The sequence below is a fragment of the Hyperolius riggenbachi genome, chromosome 2 (genome assembly GCF_040937935.1).
Source record: "Hyperolius riggenbachi isolate aHypRig1 chromosome 2, aHypRig1.pri, whole genome shotgun sequence".
NCBI lineage: Eukaryota > Metazoa > Chordata > Amphibia > Anura > Hyperoliidae > Hyperolius > Hyperolius riggenbachi.
Genome location: NC_090647.1, coordinates 398,865,887 through 398,884,082, shown reverse-complemented (window position 1 = coordinate 398,884,082; position 18,196 = coordinate 398,865,887). Strand labels below are relative to the sequence as shown.

General features: G+C 46.0%; 1 protein-coding gene across 2 annotated transcripts in view; it reads right to left on the bottom strand.

Moving 5' to 3' along the window:
• The window catches only part of LOC137546849 (C4b-binding protein alpha chain-like), an 865,201-nt gene that overhangs the window by 766,604 nt on the left and 80,401 nt on the right, over positions 1-18,196 (bottom strand). For both annotated transcript variants that reach the window (XM_068269787.1, XM_068269786.1), the window contains exon 3: positions 1,211-1,396. In XM_068269787.1, the coding sequence (XP_068125888.1) occupies positions 1,211-1,396 (186 nt within the window). The remainder of the gene's footprint in view (positions 1-1,210; positions 1,397-18,196) is intronic.

Genomic DNA, 18,196 nt, shown 5'->3' with positions numbered 1-18,196 from the left:
AGTGACGTCAGCTCTAGCGCGCATGGCTACGTCATTCCGCATCCGCCTCCTCCACTCTAGCCAGGCGCCAACCCACCAAGCTCTCCAACTCCCTGCTTACAGGGAAGACAGCTGCAGCTAAGGTCACCATAGTGGAAAGCTCTTTCGCTGCCCTGCTCACCTTTAATCCAGAGTAAGCTAGGAGCCACCACCAGCCCACATGGCCCACTAAGTGCAGGTAAGATAATCCTCCAGACGCCTGATCACAGGCCAGGAAAAAAGAGATCCTCACAAGCAAATGCCTGCATAGTTTGCCATGCTGCTACAAATGGAGATTTTAGATAAAAAGCTGTCAGTACCCTAGTACCAGACCTTGCTAACTGTGTCTCCGGCTGGCCGGAAACACAAGAATACTGGAGATAGGAGGGCAGGGTGGGGGCTTTTAATCGACTTACTAATAGCGTTTACCCAGGGGAGGAGGCTGTAGTCTCTCCTTTCCCGAGCCCTACACTGGAATGGTTAGAGAAACATAAATTTCCATAGTGCATAATACACATAAAAAAGAAAATCAGCACAATCGTATTAGTAAGGGCTGGTTTCAACTATATGTATTTCAATGCATTTTTCTGAATGTGTTAAGAAAATCACAAGGACGTTTATTTTACAATTTAAACTGGTCCCCAGTTTCCACTAGTGCACTTTAACTGTCTGCAAAATAAAAGTAAAAAAAAAAATTCAGTGCAATTGAGTGGAATCTGCAAATGCAGTACAAAAACTCCTGAAACTGCACAAGAAAAGCACAAATGCATTTGTAATTTGTCATTGAAACCCAGACCTTTGTACATTCAAACACAACATAAAAACCCACTTCTTTCCATCTGGTATCACACTTGCGTCTGCGGAAAATGGCAGCATTTCTTCATGGAAGAATTTGAAGTGTCTGTTGACATTTAACCGACAGCAATTGACTGCCTGCAATAGGAAATTGCAAGTGTTGTGCAATAAAAAGCAGCACTCTGGTATTTTTTTTTCTTGCAACAAGAAAAGGCACATTACTTCCCCTGAACTGCAATTCTGCATTGGGAAGCATTACGTGCGGCTTCCTGTGCATTTACGCGGGGTGGGAAAACAGCTGGGTTTTTAGCAAGTGTGACACCTGCCTTAGGGATGAGAAAGTAATATTATCCAGACCCTACTGCACAACCAAGCATGATTCATGTACCACACTTACTTGTACAGATATCAGAAATCGGTGTCCACAGATTGTTACTTTGACAGGTGCTGGTTTTTCCTTTGCCAGGGATTTCATAATAGCCAGCATCACGATCACAATGATAAACAATATTTTGTTCTGGGGCCCCAGAAGTTACCTGAATCGGTTTTGTGTTTGCTACAACTGGTGGTGGACCACAATCACCTGTAAAAAAAAAAAAAAAAAAGAAAAGTGAAATAGAATGAATAAACTTTGTTTTAGAGTGTTTAAGTGTTTAACCACTTCACCACTGAGGGGTTTTACCCCCTGAGCACCAGAGCAATTTTCACCTTTCAGCGCTCCTTCCATTCATTCGTCTATAACTTTATCAATACTTATCGCAATGAAATGAACTATATCTTGTTTTTTCCGCCACCAATTAGGCTTTCTTTAGGTGGGACATTATGCCAAGAATTATTTTTTTCTAAATGTGTTTTAATGGGAAAATAGGAAAAACGTGGGGAAAAAAATAATTATTTTTCAGTTTTCGGCCATTATAGTTTTTAAATAATGCATGCTACTGTAATTAAAACCCATGAAATGTATTTGCCCTTTTGTCCCGGTTATAAAACCATTTAAATTATGTCCCTATCACAATGTTTGGCGCCAATATTTTATTTGGAAATAAAGGTGCATTTTTTTTATTTTTGCGTCCATCCCTAATTACGAGCCCATAGTTTATAAAGTAACAGTGTTATACCCTCTTGACATAAATATTTAAAAAGTTCAGTCCCTAAGGTAACTATTTATGTATTTTTTTTAATTGTAAATTTTTTAATTTTTTTTTTAATTACAAAAAAAAAAAATGGGGAGTGTGGGAGGTAATGAGTTAATTTTATGTGTAAAAGTCATTTATTTGTATGTGAAAAATGTGTAGGGTGTAGTTTACTATTTGGCCACAAGATGGCCACAGTAACTTTTTGTTTTAATGCGACCTCCAAGCTTCCTTCCGGAAGCTTGGAGGAAGTATAAGGAGGCTGGACACGTGAGTTTTTTCTCACAATGATCGCGCTGCCCATAGGAGAGCAGCGGATCATTGCGGGGCTTAGATCAACGAACGGGAATGGATTTTCCCGTTCATTGATCTCTGGGCGAGCGGGCGGCGGCGTGTTTACTAGCGGCAGAGAATCTGAGGTGGGGTTCTAAAAATTAAATCAGCACACAGAGGCTGGGTCTGCTTATATTGCCTAGCCTCTGTTGCTATCTCAATCCCCCTAAGTTCCCCATGCGCTCTGCTATGCCCGCATAAATCACAGCCGCGTTGTCGACACAAAGCGTGTCGCAGCGGGCTGTGTTTACCTACGTAGTGTCAGTCTCGCCGCTCCCCCGCCTCCTGCATATCTCCGGTCCCCGCCCACGTCCCTTCCTTCTCTGCTGATTGGAGGGAAGGGACGCGGGCGGGGACTGGAGCTATGCAGGAAGCAGCGAGAGTGACACTACATAGGTAAACACAGCCTGCTGCGTGTCGACAGTGCGGCTGTGATTTATAAAAACTTAGAGCGCAGGGGGAACTTAGGGGGGATTGGAATAGCAACAGAGTCTGGGCAATATAAGCAGACCCAGCCTCTGTGTGCTGATTTCATTCTTAGAAACCACCTTGGGTTCTCTTTAAAGGGAACCTGAACTGAGTCAAATTATTTAAAGAGAACCTGAACTGAAAATAAAAAGTCAAAATTACCATACACAGGTCATACTAACCTCCTGTGTAGTCTGCTTCTCAATCTTTCTCCTCTCCTGCATTTTGTTTGTCCTCTGATCAATGGAATTCTCCGTCCTCCCATTTTAAAAATGGCCATTACCCCATAACAGCTTTCCTGGTCAGCGCACTGTTAAACTGTAATATCACTCACTTGAACCATAGGGAAACATGGACATTACCTTGCACATTCAGTTGTAATTGACAGCAACTGGTAAAAGTATTCGGCCCCCTTGAAGTTTTCCACATTTTGTCATATTACTGCCACAAACATGAATCAATTTTATTGGAATTCCACGTGAAAGACCAATACAAAGTGGTGTACAGGTGAGAAGTGGAATGAAAATCATACATGATTCCAAACATTTTTTACAAATAAATAACTGCAAAGGGGTGTGTGCATAATTATTCAGTCCCCTTTGGTCTGAGTGCAGTCAGTTGCCCATAGACATTGCCTGATGAGTGCGAATAACTAAATAGAGTGCACCTGTGTGTAATCTAATGTCAGTAAAATACAGCTGCTCTGTGACAGCCTCAGAGGTCGTCTAAGAGAATCTTGGGAGCAACAACACCATGAAGTCCAAAGAACACACCAGACAGGTCAGGGATAAAGTTATTGAGAAATTGAAAGCAGGCTTAGTCTACAAAAAGATTTCCAAAGCCTTGAACATCCCACGGAGCACTGTTCAAGCGATCATTCAGAAATGGAAGGAGTATGGCACAACTGTAAACCTACCAAGACAAGGCCGTCCACCAAAACTCACAGGCCGAACAAGGAGAGCGCTGATCAGAAATGCAGTCAAGAGGCCCATGGTGACTCTGAACGAACGGCAGAGATCTACAGCTCAGGTGGGGGAATCTGTCCATAGGACAACTATTAGTCCTGCACTGCACAAAGTTGGCTCTTATGGAAGACTGGCAAGAAGAAAGCCATTGTTAACAGAAAGGCATAAGAAGTCCCGTTTGCAGTTTGCCACAAGCCATGTGGGGGACACAGCAAACATGTGGAAGAAGGTGCTCTGGTCAGATGAGACCAAAATGGAACTTTTTGGCCAAAATGCAAAACGCTATGTGTGACAGAATACTAACACTGCACATAACTCTGAACACACCATCCCCACTGTCAAATATGGTGGTGGCAGCATCATGCTCTGGTGGTGCTTCTCTTCAGCAGGGACAGGGAAGCTGGTCAAAGTTGATGGGAAGATGGATGGCAAATAAAGGGCAATCTTGGAAGAAAACCTCTTGGAGTCTGCAAAAGACTTGAGACTAGGGTGGAGGTTCATCTTCCAGCAGGACAATGACCCTAAACATAAAGCCAGGGCAACAATGGAATGGTTTAAAACAAAAGATATCCATGTGTTAGAATGGCCCAGTCAAAGTTCAGATCTAAATCCAATCGAGAATCTGTGGCAAGATCTGAAAACTGCTGTTCACAAACGCTGTCCATCTAATCTGACTGAGCTGGAGCGGTTTTGCAAAGAAGAATGGGCAAGGATTTCAGTCTCTAGATGTGCAAAGCTGGTAGAGACATACCCTAAAAGACTAGCAGCTGAAATTGTCAGCAAAAGGTGGTTCTACAAAGTATTGACTCAGGGGGCTGAATAATTATGCACACCCCACTTTGCAGTTATTGATTTGTAAAAAATGTTTGGAATCCTGTATGATTTTCGTTCCACTTCTCACGTGTACACTTTGTATTGGTCTTTCACGTGGAATTCCAATAAAATTGATTCATGTTTGTGGCAGTAATGTGACAAAATGTGGAAAAGTTCAAGGGGGCCGAATACTTTCGCAAGCCACTGTATTTCAGATCTGACAAAATATTGTCAGAACGGGAAAGGATCACTGTAAGAAAAAAATGGTGAGCTTCTGAGAGGAACTGAAGGTGAGGTTAATATGTAATGATTTGCAGCTACATCATGTGTTCATTTTAAATAATTTTACTTGCTTCAGGTTCCTTTTTTTTTTTTTTTTTTCTTTTTACAAATCAAGGCTTTATTAAAAAGTGTAAAATATTTGTACAGGTAAAAAGGCATAGAAGAACAAAAGTTTGCAATTAACAGGTAGATAACATTACAGACTGTAGCATATAGAAAACAGATGCATACAGTAAATTTATGCGCATTTCAGCATAGTATACACGGAAAGTAGTGGACCACGATATTGACATGTTGTGGAGTAGATATTGAAAGGGGCATAAGGAATAAAAAAAGAAGAAGGGAAACTTAGCGGCCAAGATTTTAATAGACATGTGTTAGGGCTTAAGCGGGAAATTAAGAGGACCATTAAAAAAAAAAAAGGGAGTTCTATATTGAGCTAAATATACCAGATTGCATCAAGTGTTTGTCCCATTTGTCCCACACTAGGTGGAATTTGCTTAGATTAGCCCTGTAGATGTACACTAATTTTTTTAAAGGGGATAGAGCTATTGACCCTTTTCTTCCAACTAGGAACTGTAGGGGGTGTGGGTGAGAGCCATTTACATGCCACCTCCTGCCTGGCCATAAGTGTCTGATAATAAGAGTTTTAGAAGTTGTCCATGTCTTCATCTTGTATAACACCCAGTAGACATAAGATGGGGTCCAGTGGAACAGGGCTTCCCATTTTATCGTATACGAATCTGGTTACTTGAGCCCAAAAATCAATTAACGAGGGACATTCCCATAACAGATGTAGAAAGGAGGGGGAGGCGGCAGTGCACTTAGGGCAGATATCCGACTGGGTGGAATTATACTTAGATAGTATTGCAGTGGTAATAATACAACTGATGTAGTATATATAGCTGGGTACTACGTCCGCGTATACAGGGAGTGGATTTTTTAACAGCTGATAATGCGTCATCCCAGTCATCGTCTTGGATTTCAATGCTCGCCGACTCCCACTTCTCTCTGGACTCCGTTGTACGCTCCAGGGCATTATTACTGGCTATTACTTTATCAGAATCAGAATCTTTTATTTCGCCAAGCACAGCTGGGCCGTGCCTGGAATTGGGTTTGGCAAGTACAGGGCTAGTGTGAGAACAAGCAGGACATAACGATACATATATGTAAGCAGACAGACAATATAAGGGGTACAGTTACAGCATTTGGACACATTTGAACACGTATATATGAAGTGAGCACCCGTGCGGTCAGGCTGGGTGCTACCAGACACCACTTGTCGTGTAGGATGAGGAGGGATCTAAGAGTTCTAAGAGTTCAGATAATTTACGGCTGAGGGGAAGAAACTGTTCCTGTGCCTTGTGGTCCTGGTGTAGATGGATCGGAATCTCCGACCTAGGGGGAGCCTACTAAAGAAGCGGAAACCTGGGTGGGACGGGTCATTAGCGATTTTTTGAGCTCTGGAGCGCAGTCTAGAGTTGAAAATCTGGTCAAGAGAGGGGAGTGGTTTCCCGATGATTCTCTCCGCTTATCTGATAACCCTCTGCAGTTTGTGTCTGTTGCTGGCGGCGGATCCAGCATACCAGACCAGGATGGAGGAGCAGAGGACAGATTCAATTGTGGCAGTGTAGAAGCTCGTCAGAAGCTCGCGGGCCATACCGAACTTCTTAAGTTGGCGTAGGAAAAATAGCCTCTGCTGGGCTTTTTTCTGGGTTGAGAGGTAGTGTTGGCTTTCCATGTCAGGTCCTTAGAGATTGTCATGCCAAGGAGGCGTGCACAGGGGACGTTCTCAACTACCGTGCCGTCAATGCTGATCGGGGGTGGGGTGGTGGCGCGTTTCCTAAAATCGACAATCATCTCGACCGTTTTTGTAGTGTTGAGGACCAGCCCGTTCTCCCTACACCAGTGGCAAATTCTGTCAATCTGCTGGCGATACTCCTGCTCATCATTACCCGAGATGAGGCCAACGATGGTGGTGTCGTCGGCGAACTTGAGGACTTTGACGGAGTCCGCAGTGGACCTGCAATTGTTAGTGTATAGGGAGAATAGGAACGGCGACAGTACGCAACCTTGGGGGGCTCCTGTATTGGTGATCCTTGGTTGGGAGATGATAGTGTCCAGCTTGACGGCCTGGGATCTATTACTTAGGAAGTCCGTGATCCAGAGGCGGAGGGTGGGGTGGACTCCGAGGGCAGCGAGATTTTCCTGAAGTATTAGGGAGCTGATGGTATTAAACGCAGAGCTAAAGTCGAGTAGAAGGATCCTGGCGTATGAGTCAGGTCTGTCCAGGTGTTCATTTACAAGCTCCAGGCAGATATTTATGGCGTCGTCAGTAGACCTGTTTGCTCTATATGCAAACTGAAACGGGTCCAGCAGGGACTCGGTCGATTGCTTGAGGAAAGGCAAAACCAAGCTTTCAAAGGCTTTCATGACGACTGAGGTGAGAGCCACCGGCCTGAAATTGTTGAGGTCTGACACACCCTGTTTTTTGGGGACCGGGATGATTGTGGACCTCTTGAAGCAAGCAGGGACCCTGCCGTCCTGGATGGACTTTATGAAGATGGATGAGAGAATGGGAGCAAGCTGCTGTGCGCAGGTTTTCAGACAGGCTGGTGACACTCCATCTGGGCCTGAGGCTTTCCTTGCATTAATCCCTGACAGGTGTTTCCTGACATCATCCTCATACACCGCTAGGGGGGGTGGGCTTGCATGTGGGGGTTCTAAGTCAGAGGAGGTGGCCGGAGGCTCTGGGGACCTTGCTGGATTCTCAAATCTGCAATAGAACTCGCTGATATATATATTACCAATGATATGCGGAGCAGGCCATTAGCAATCGTATCTATTATGGGTACAGTGTATACTTTAAGAGGCAGTTGCTTAAATTGACACATAAAAGCATGTTTAAGTTGCATGTACCTAAATTGCTGGCTGGGCGGAAAGTTAAACTTTATTCCACACGGCTTAGAGACTATGCGACCCATTGTGACTGCTATGTAAGGGATAATTCGGGGGGGGGGGGGGGGGGGGTGTAGTACTTGGCTAAATGGGCTAGTAGTGCGCCAGCTTTTTCACTCATTTCATATCGCATCTGTTTGTTGAAAAATAGCTTGCTGAGAGCGATTTCTTTTAATAGTTCAAAATGGTCACTCCGGAATTTGTCCATTACTCTTTTAGATTCTGGGGAGGGATTAGTAGTGTATTGGGCTACGGATTGAAAGACTTGGGTAGCAAGTGCCTGCAGTCTATCTTTAGTATCGGACTTATGTGCAGCAACCACTTGTATTAGGGAGCCTCAGTCTAAAGTAAACGTTGAATGTATCCCACAAAAGCTTTCTATTCTCTTCAACCCTGTGAATAAAGAAGAACTCTTCAATTTGTTTAGGGAGCCTGTCATCCGACTTCATGAGCTCTAGCCAGAATGGATTGAATTTCCAGTAGGAAAAGGGGGGTTTTAATACCCAATTTAGGGTAACCATAAGGGGGGGAATGGTCTGAAAGCCGCCTGGGTAGAATCTGAGCATCAGTAAGCATTGGGACAAGGTAAGTAGAACCAAAAATATAGTCTATTCGTGACATAACGTTGTGAGTGCTAGAAGAATTGTAAAGAGGTTGTAAAAGTTGGTGTTTTTATCAGTGCAGGGGGATATCTATCTTTATGTGGATTGCAAACGTTATTGAAATCACCTAACCACAGAGGGGATTCCTGGAAATTGCAGTATAAATTTAATACCTTCCTTCAGGGATACAGATGAGTATGGGGGTGGGATATAAAATGCTAATAGGAGTAATGGGTTACCATATATTTCACAGTGGATGAAGATGTATTTGCCCATAGGGTCAGCTTGCACTTGAAGTGGGTTGAATTGGATGTGTTTGATAACAAGGAGAGAACCCCCCCGGGAAAGCTGAGTAGGTAGCATGGTACATCCAACCGACCCATCCCCTGCGAAGTGCAAGTGTTTTGGTTCCAGTTAAGTGTGTTTCAGTTAAACCGGTGATATCAAGTTTGTATCCCTTTAAGAAGTTCAAAATTGTGGAGCGTTTAATTTCATCATTTAGCCTCTAACGTTCCAGCAAAGAGACTTTAGGTGATTAGCCAGTCAATCTATTATTTTGTTAGTCAAAGATATAGCTAAAGCTACTCAGTGTTCTCCCCAGGCCTAATTAGGTGGGCGGGCCGCCCGGCTGTTTTGAAACCCCGCCCGCCTGTTTTGAAACCCCGGCGGCATCATTTTGAAAAGTATTTTCTCATCCTGAGCGGCGATCCTCGAGAAAATGGCAGCCGCGCAGGGGACACTTTACAAGCCGAAGTTCCCTCCCTCACAGTGGAGTAAGCCGCTCTCCCAGTCTTCAGCAGCGATAGGTGAACTGGGAGGATGAGTCGGCTTCCTCCACAAATCAACGCGTGTCCGCCCCGCCCTCCGGCCAATAGGAGGCTGCCTCGCTGTGGACCCGCCCCCCAGTGGTTGGCACGCGCGCCGCTGGCTGAGGCGGATCGTGGAATCCCGGCAAACGGAACGGATGAGTGCCCCTGCCAGCACCCTGTCTGAAAGTATGGAGCGAGTGATGCAGCTGGGAGACACCTTCACGAAGCAGCCGAGGAGGACCGGATTACACACCATTCTATGTAAGGAGCAACCGGCTGCCCTGCTATCTGAGAGGGAGGGGTGAGCTACCTAACTACCCACCCATCCCACCAGCCTGACCTACTCATCCCCCCCACCACTAGCCACCAGCCTGACCTCCCCCCCCCCCCACCAGCCTGACCTCCTCACCCCCACCCCACTAGCCACCAGCCTGACCTACTTACCCACCCACCCATTCCACTAGCCACCAGCCTAACATCCTCACCCTCACCCCACTAGCCACCAGCCTGACCTACTCACCCCCACCCCACTAGCCACCAGCCTGACCTCCTCACCCCCACCCCACTAGCCACCAGCCTGACCTCACCCCCACCCCACTAGCCACCAGCCTGACCTCACCCCCACCCCACTAGCCACCAGCCTGACCTACTTACCCACCCACCCATTCCACTAGCCACCAGCCTAACATCCTCACCCCCACCCCACTAGCCACCAGCCTGACCTCCTCACCCCCACCCTCCTAGCCACCAGCCTGACTTGCTTACCCACCCACATCACTAGCCACCAGCCTGACTTGCTTACCCACCCACATCACTAGCCACCAGCCTGACTTGCTTACCCACTCACATCACTAGCCACCAGCCTGACTACTTACCCACCCACCCCACTAGCCACCAGCCTGACTTGCTTACCCACCCACATCACTAGCCACCAGCCTGACTTGCTTACCCACCCACATCACTAGCCACCAGCCTGACTTGCTTACCCACCCACATCACTAGCCACCAGCCTGACTTGCTTACCCACCCACATCACTAGCCACCAGCCTGACCTCACCCCCACCCCACTAGCCACCAGCCTGACCTCCTCACCCCCACCCCCACTAGCCACCAGCCTGACCTCCTCACCCCCAGCCCACTAGCCACCAGCCTGACCTCACCCCCACCCCACTAGCCACCAGCCTGACCTCACCCCCACCCCACTAGCCACCAGCCTGACCTACTTACCCACCCACCCATTCCACTAGCCACCAGCCTAACATCCTCACCCCACCCCACTAGCCACCAGTCGGACCTCCTCACCCCCACCCCACTAGCCACCAGCCTGACCTCCTCACCCCCACCCTCCTAGCCACCAGCCTGACTTGCTTACCCACCCACATCACTAGCCACTAGCCTGACTTGCTTACCCACCCACATCACTAGCCACCAGCCTGACTTGCTTACCCACCCACATCACTAGCCACCAGCCTGACTTGCTTACCCACTCACATCACTAGCGACCAGCCTGACCTACTTACCCACCCACCCCACTAGCCACCAGCCTGACTTGCTTACCCACCCACATCACTAGCCACCAGCCTGACTTGCTTACCCACCCACATCACTAGCCACCAGCCTGACTTGCTTACCCACCCACATCACTAGCCACCAGCCTGACTTGCTTACCCACCCACATCACTAGCCACCAGCCTGACTTGCTTACCCACCCACATCACTAGCCACCAGCCTGACCTCACCCCCACCCCACTAGCCACCAGCCTGACCTCCTCACCCCCACCCCACTAGCCACCAGCCTGACCTCCTCACCCCCACCCCACAAGCCACCAGCCTGACCTCCTCACCCCCACCCCACTAGCCACCAGCCTGACCTACCTACCCACTCCACCAGTCTGACCTACATTTGGGGTAATCAGTCTTGCATTTGACATTTTGAGTAATCGTTTATGCATTGGAAATGTTGAGTAATAGTTTCTACATTGGATATCTGGGGTATTGGAAATGCTGCCTTAATATGTGTTTTGGGGGGGAAACGTGTAATTACCATTATGGCCTTGCTGTGTTTTGGGGATAAAAAAAAAATCAGGGCCCTTTTGAGTTACACTGTTATAATACAGTTGGCTATGCCCATGTTATAGCCACGCCTATTTTCCAGCACGTCATGGCCACGCCCATTTTATGCCACCCGGCTACTTTTTCATGCCACCCGGCTGGAAAAAAATTCTGGGGAGAACACTGCTACTCGTGATCCTAACAGCATGTCTAGTATCTGCAATGTATCCATACGCCACATTAATGAAATATAAAGTCTTGCATCTAATAACCAAAACAGAACCCAAAAACCTAGAAAACCCATGCCACCCAGTTTTGCCAAAAAAGACAAAATACTTTTATCCCCCAAATCCCTAAAAAAGGGAAAAAACCAAAAAGAAACGAATGAATTTGCAGAGACAGACGCATGCACTAAGACGTGCAACGCGTTTGTCTGGGGGAACACGGAGTTTAGGGTGAAAACACACAATGTAAACGTTTCAAGGAACAAGGAAAACCATGCAGGTAAAATTCACCCACCTAGCACCCCATCTTAGTTTAGAAATGAAAGGGAGGTTAAAGAGAAACTCCAACCAACCAAGAATTAAACTTTATCCCAATCAGTAGCTGATACCCCCTTTTACATGAGAAATATAATGCTTTTCACAAACAGACCATCAGGGGGCGCTGTGTGACTGATTTTGTGCTGAAACCCCTCCCACAAGAAGCTCTGAGTACCGCGGTACTTTTGGCAGTTTATTACAATGTAACAAGGCTCACAGACAGGTAGTGGCACGGCAAACATTGATCAGAGGGTACAACACACAGAAATTCTAGCAGAGCTGGTATCGCGATGAAGTTCTAGATAAGTTTATGCGAAAATGAGTAAGAGCATTGCAGTACTGAGGTAGGGGGGTGAAGTTTAACTCCAATCTACCAATAAGAGTAAACAGAGTTCATGAGAACCATAAAGCAACGAGATCAATTACGATATATATTGATCAATTTAAAGTGTACAGAGTACAAGCCGCAGGGCGAATCCCAAATCATTAATAAGAATTGATTTGTTTGTGTTTTGATTTCAGGAGTTGGGCAATATGGAATTGAGACAGCTGCAGTGCTGGCAGCAAAGATGGAGATGTCAGTCGGATAAGCGAAAGGTTCCAGATGCCAATCTAAGTTTGGAGAAACACGAGATTCCTGAAATTGGAAAGAGACTAAAACACGAGATTCCTGAGATCGGAAAACGTCTAAAAAAACTGACTGAGCAAAGCATAGTGCAAATTGCTAATGTTTTTCTTTCCCAAGGTGGTGCTTTTATAATGAAGAGTCCCGTGCTGATGGTGATCCTAGGTTGCCATTTCGTCCGAGGAGAACGAAGAGAGGACATTCTCATGTATAATAAGAGGTTAATGAGAATGCAAGCCCAAGCATGTTAATGTTTGGTGACAAAGGAGCTAATCCTTTCACACCTCCCTCCGCTTGGCACAGATGGACCATGCAGGGACGGAGGAAAAGAGCACTTGTGCCAGGAGAAAACAAATTTCAGGGCACAATGTGGTTGAAAGGTCTGAAAGGTCAGGTGTGCTGGAAGGGTGACGTGAACGGCAGTGTAAACCTGCTATTGAATGTCACACTCCCAGAATCGATGCACCGATCCAAAGGTTTGTTAAAAGGTACATTGCAGTACAATGGGTACATGCAAAAGGTGGAGTGTGTGATTCAGGGGTACCTTGTCTTGGTTATACAGAGTGAGATGGTTCCAGATTGGAGAGGAACGAGCAGGAGGCGTCAATTCTCATACCAGAGAGACGCAAGGGACAACATCACACTCTGGAGCTACCAACATAGAGTGCCTCTGAAACAACTATACACACGTAAAGGCTGGAAAGCCGAGGGTTGGTGGTTCTCGAAACACGAAGTAAAAATCGAGATCAAGCCACATTTCCAGGTGACAAAGAGGGTGGGGAGAGCGATCCCGGGGGAGGGAAAGCCAACACAGGGAACCCCATCCACACTACACGGGTCACAACAGGGGACGATATTACACAGTCCATATGCAGCAGCTTATCCTCATGATAGTTGGGTAAGTGAAGAGGTACTCTTAATTGAAAGATTGCAGAGAGTACAGTCTTCCCGACCTCAGGTACGTATTGTGCCTCAGGACATAAGGGGGGAAGAGGTCCAATCAGGACAGTTGGGGACATATTTTGTCAGGGAGATGCTTAAAGATCCTGTCCAACTGAGATTGGACAAGGGGAGGTATATTAATTTTTCTGGAGAAGGATCTTTTGCATGGAAGCTTCGACATGTTTGGGTGAACAAATGGAAACGGTGCAACATTTCTTTAGGCGCCGCCACTTCCTTAGTTCCCACCTCAACCCAGGTCTTACAACAGGACCTGAGAGGTCAACCTTTTTTGGTGCTAGACGGGGAGGTGAAACAAGTAGAGTTGTCCTCATGCGGGCAATTCTCACAGAGGTACCTGCGTTGCCCGGGGCAAGTTAAATTCAGTGAAGAAGCCTGCGGGCTCAATAACGCAGAAGGCGAGGCTACCATTCAAAAGATCCACCCTGAAGCCCAACCGATAGTTCCGGTGGCTGAAGGAAAGGTTTGGTTTTTTAACATAAGGTCTAATGATACATTCAAGGTATATTCTCATAATTGTTCCGATAAGGGGGATTTTCCAAGGGGAACATATTGTGGGAGCGGAGATCCCATATGGATCCAGTCATCCAGGTTGGATGACGTTGTTTCTCAAATTGTTAAGAGAACTCTAAAGTGCAAAGTTTCACGGGTAGTTCCCGTCCTGAAAGAGAACATGACATGGTACAAAGGGGAACAGGGTTTGATCCAAGACGCCCACATTTTGTTACAAAGGTTAAACAAACAGTACACTAAGTTAGAGGTAAGATTTCACCATGATACAGGTGATCTTAACGAGGTAGAACACAAAAATGAGCAGGTGAGTGCCAGTCTGACCTGGTGGACAAAGGTTCCGGAGATGTTCCAGGGACACTCGGACTGGGCCTCTGCAGTTCCAAAGTTCTTTCTACACCCACTGGTCGTCTGGATGGGGATGACAACGTTAGGCATCATTATCCAGGTGAGGTTGCGTGTTAAAATTACGTAAAACAAATTAACCTGGTCCAGAGATTGGTGCCTCATAAACAATCTCATGAACCGATATTTTCAAATTAAGGGATATACAGGGTTACGGGTATAGGTTTAGTAGTAGTAGATGGAGTTGATTGTATAAAGGCGCTCTTTTAGAAGGCACCTGGCACTGCTCCATTGAGTAACAAACAAACGAGTTTCACTTTTCTGTGGTCATGCAAGTTTGTGAGTGATACGCAAGTGACGCAAATGCTGAGCATGTGGTATAGAGGGACTTAGAAGTAGGGCCTCCCCAGAGAGCCTGGTTACAGGAAGACCAAGAGGTCTTGCTCTCTCTCTTCCAGGGGTAACCGCCTAGAGCAGAGAAGTTGTGTGAGCACGAACATCGAAAAGTGAAACATAAAGGAAAGAAACCAGGTACGGTTAGGTTCAGAAGTGGGGATCTGCGGATCAAGCCTTTTTAGGGGGGATTGTTATAATTTAAGTAGGCCTCAGTTATTTGGACTGAGTTAGTCAAAAAGGCTTGGAGTGCAGATCGGCCCTTTAAGGGGATTTTCTCTGAGAGAGAAAATCTGCAGTTCTGTCAGCAGAACTAGAACATACCAAGAAGCTGTTCTAGTACAAGGCCGCAGGTCTCCCTGACCTGCGCATGTACCGCCACTAGAACAATAAACATCAGCCATGTTATGTAAATATCCACATTCCTGCATATAGGTCAGAAGCCTCATTGATTATTAATCAAGTAGGTGTGTATGATGACACCACGAGTGGGTCCACCAATAGTCTGATCTAGGGGGTGGCGAAGATGATGTCATATTTAACTCTTTCCTAGTCAGTATTAAAGGCTGAGGGAGCTATGGGAGCGCTTTCTGCTCTTTACTTTCGCAATAGCTCGCAAGGCTGACTGGGACTTCTAAGCATGTTCATTCCTTTCTGTAAGCTGATATAATGTATGCTGTACATAGGTAGTCTAGAGGTAACATAGAGTAGATACAAGAAGACCTGGGTACCTTCAGCAGGAAGGTACTCACACAGCTGTAACGCAACGTGGAAGTCTGCTTTGCCAGGAGATGATAAACTGTACCTATCTGTATTTCTGTTACTTGAATAAATAACGTAAACATTGAAGAAGCCTGAAGAAGCCTGAGGAAGTCTATCTCCTACTTGCTGTGTGGAGAGTCAAGTGATCTCACAGTCTGTGAGACGTAACTGTAAGAAGTTACTGGTGTCGAAGCAAGGTGATATAGAAGCAGGTTCTAACATACAGCGGTCTCTAACAGCCAAAACAGCTAACAGCAACTACATAACCTGCCCACAGAAAAAATGTCACCATGTAATAAACGTCAGAATGTAAATCGGGGAGAGGAAAGATTTTACAATGAGCAAACACTGACTAAATCATTTATACATAATTATTGTAAAAATGAAGCACTTTTTTTATTACATTATTTTCACTGGAGTTCCTCTTTAAGATCTGCGTGTTTGTAACATTAAATTTGTCATATAGACATCAGGCACAACATAGTGGGTAGAACTAGCTGGGCATATAGGTTTAATGATATGGCAAGCTATCAATAGTATTGTGATCCAGTACTCTGCGCCGCCGAGGCAGGGGGAACCGCACCCCAATCCCGTCCACATGAGCATAACAGACTTGAAGATTAGTAATTGCAAGATTAAGGAGCAGAGGTGGAAGCATCCTGCACCTTACGAGATTTGAGAAGAGTGCAAGATTCCCCCCCCCCCCCAACCACAGCGGCACAGAGTCAGGCACCCACCACACATCACCCGATCACATTTACAGTGGCTTGCAAAAGTATTCGTCCCTTTTGAAGTTTTCCACATTTTGTCACATTACTGCCACGAACACGAATCAATTTTATTGGAATTCCACGTGAAAGACCAATACAAAGTGGTGTACACGTGAGAAGTGGAACGAAAATCATACAGGATTACAAACATTTTTTACAAATAAATAACTGCAAAGTGTGGTGTGCGTCAGCCCCCTGAGTCAATACTTTGTAGAACCACCTTTTGCTGCAATCACAGCTGCCAGTCTTTTAGGGTATGTCTCTACCAGCTTTGCACATCTAGAGACTGATATCCTTGCCCATTCTTCTTTGCAAAACAGCTCCAGCTCAGTCAGATTAGATGGTCAGCATTTGTGAAATGCAGTTTTCAGATCTTGCCACAGATTCTCGATTGGATTTAGATCTGGACTTTGACTGGGCCATTCTAACTCATGGATATGTTTTGTTTTAAACCATTCCATTGTTGCTTTGGCTTTATGTTTAGGGTCGTTGTCCTGCTGGAAGGTGACCCTCCGTCCCAGTCTCAAGTCTTTTGCAGACTCCAAGAGGGTTTCTTCCAAGATTGCCCTGTATTTGGCTCCATCCATATTCCCATCAACTCTGATCAGCTTCCCTGTCCCTGCTGAAGAAAAGCGCCCCCAGAGCAGGATGCTACCACCATATTTGACAGTGGGGATGGTGTGTTCAGAGTGATGTGCAGTGTTTTCCAGCATAAATTATCAGCAGCGCTTCCTTAATAGTGTTCCTCCACCAAGATCAATCACCCTTCAAGAGTGCGACTCACCTACTTAACATGTTACGATAACAGTAGCAGATGCACCTTTGGGGCATTACATAGGCTCCCCTCGCCTTCCACGGCACTTCTCAAACCACAGACAGCCAAATAAGCGATATTCCAGATTCACTGCTCATAGAGCGCTCCTCTTACAGCCTTAGGATATGAAGCAAAAAGCCTCTCATTGCGCAATATAGTTATAACATTAAACGTCTTTATTTAAAAAATGCACTCATGTGGTATTGCAGTAGATTACAGCTTTGGGAGGTTTTGCAGCGGGTTCCACCCCGCGCGATCTCCCGGGCTGACCGCCACGTTATGTCCCTTCTGCTGCGAGCTATCACCGGCTGCACTGCCCTCGTTCCGGCGTATGTCCACTCTGTCGGCAAGACTCCTCCCTACTAGTTTTGTCATATGCTATGACTCAATACAGAATCTCTATACTAGAAGGAGTACGTATATATGTCCCCGTGGGAAATATATAACGTAGCTCCACAGGATAACTGAACTAAGACAAGGAATATATTTTACAATATCAAGGGACCCAGTAACAGCCTAGACAGAGCTGAAACTATGACGGGAGGAGCACGCTTGCAGGAAGCACCCCTTTATACTGAGGTCATCCAATGAGAGCAGAGATGCAAATCTCCACACAGCTGAATGGTAATCACTCAATCCTGTATAAATAAAGAATAATAATCCTGTGCTGGCTTGAATACCATTTGCTAACTGAAAGACCATCATAACAAATGCATGCAGTAAATCCAGGGCTATCTGGCTGCAGCTCAGCTGCAGCAAACCATTAGTGGAATAATAACAGTATTCTGAGCTGTCCAGAACTGCAGAGCAATTGCAAATGACAAAGTGACTCACTGCGAATGCAAAACCGAATGCAGACTGACAAACCAGAACTGTCCATTTGCGGCTCCACCTGCAATGGACAGAACACATCACAGGAGGAATCCTAACACCTCTCTCTAATTCTGCGCAGCCGCACGGCCGCGCGTGGTTTTTTAAACCTAATTTTTTTTTTAAATCATGTAGCTAGCCTAGAGCTAGCTACAAGATACCCCCCCTCCCTGCCGATCGCTGCTGGCGATCACGCCCATAAGGAAATCCCATTCTGAACGGGATTTCCTTCAGGGCTTTCCCCGTCGCCATGGCAACGAACGGAATATCCTCTTCTCCTCACAGGTATGTTTCATCTCTAATCTGACCTGCACTCAATTTGAAACCGATTCCTACTGCATCCATCTGCTGTGTATGTTTCATCTGTAATCTATTGC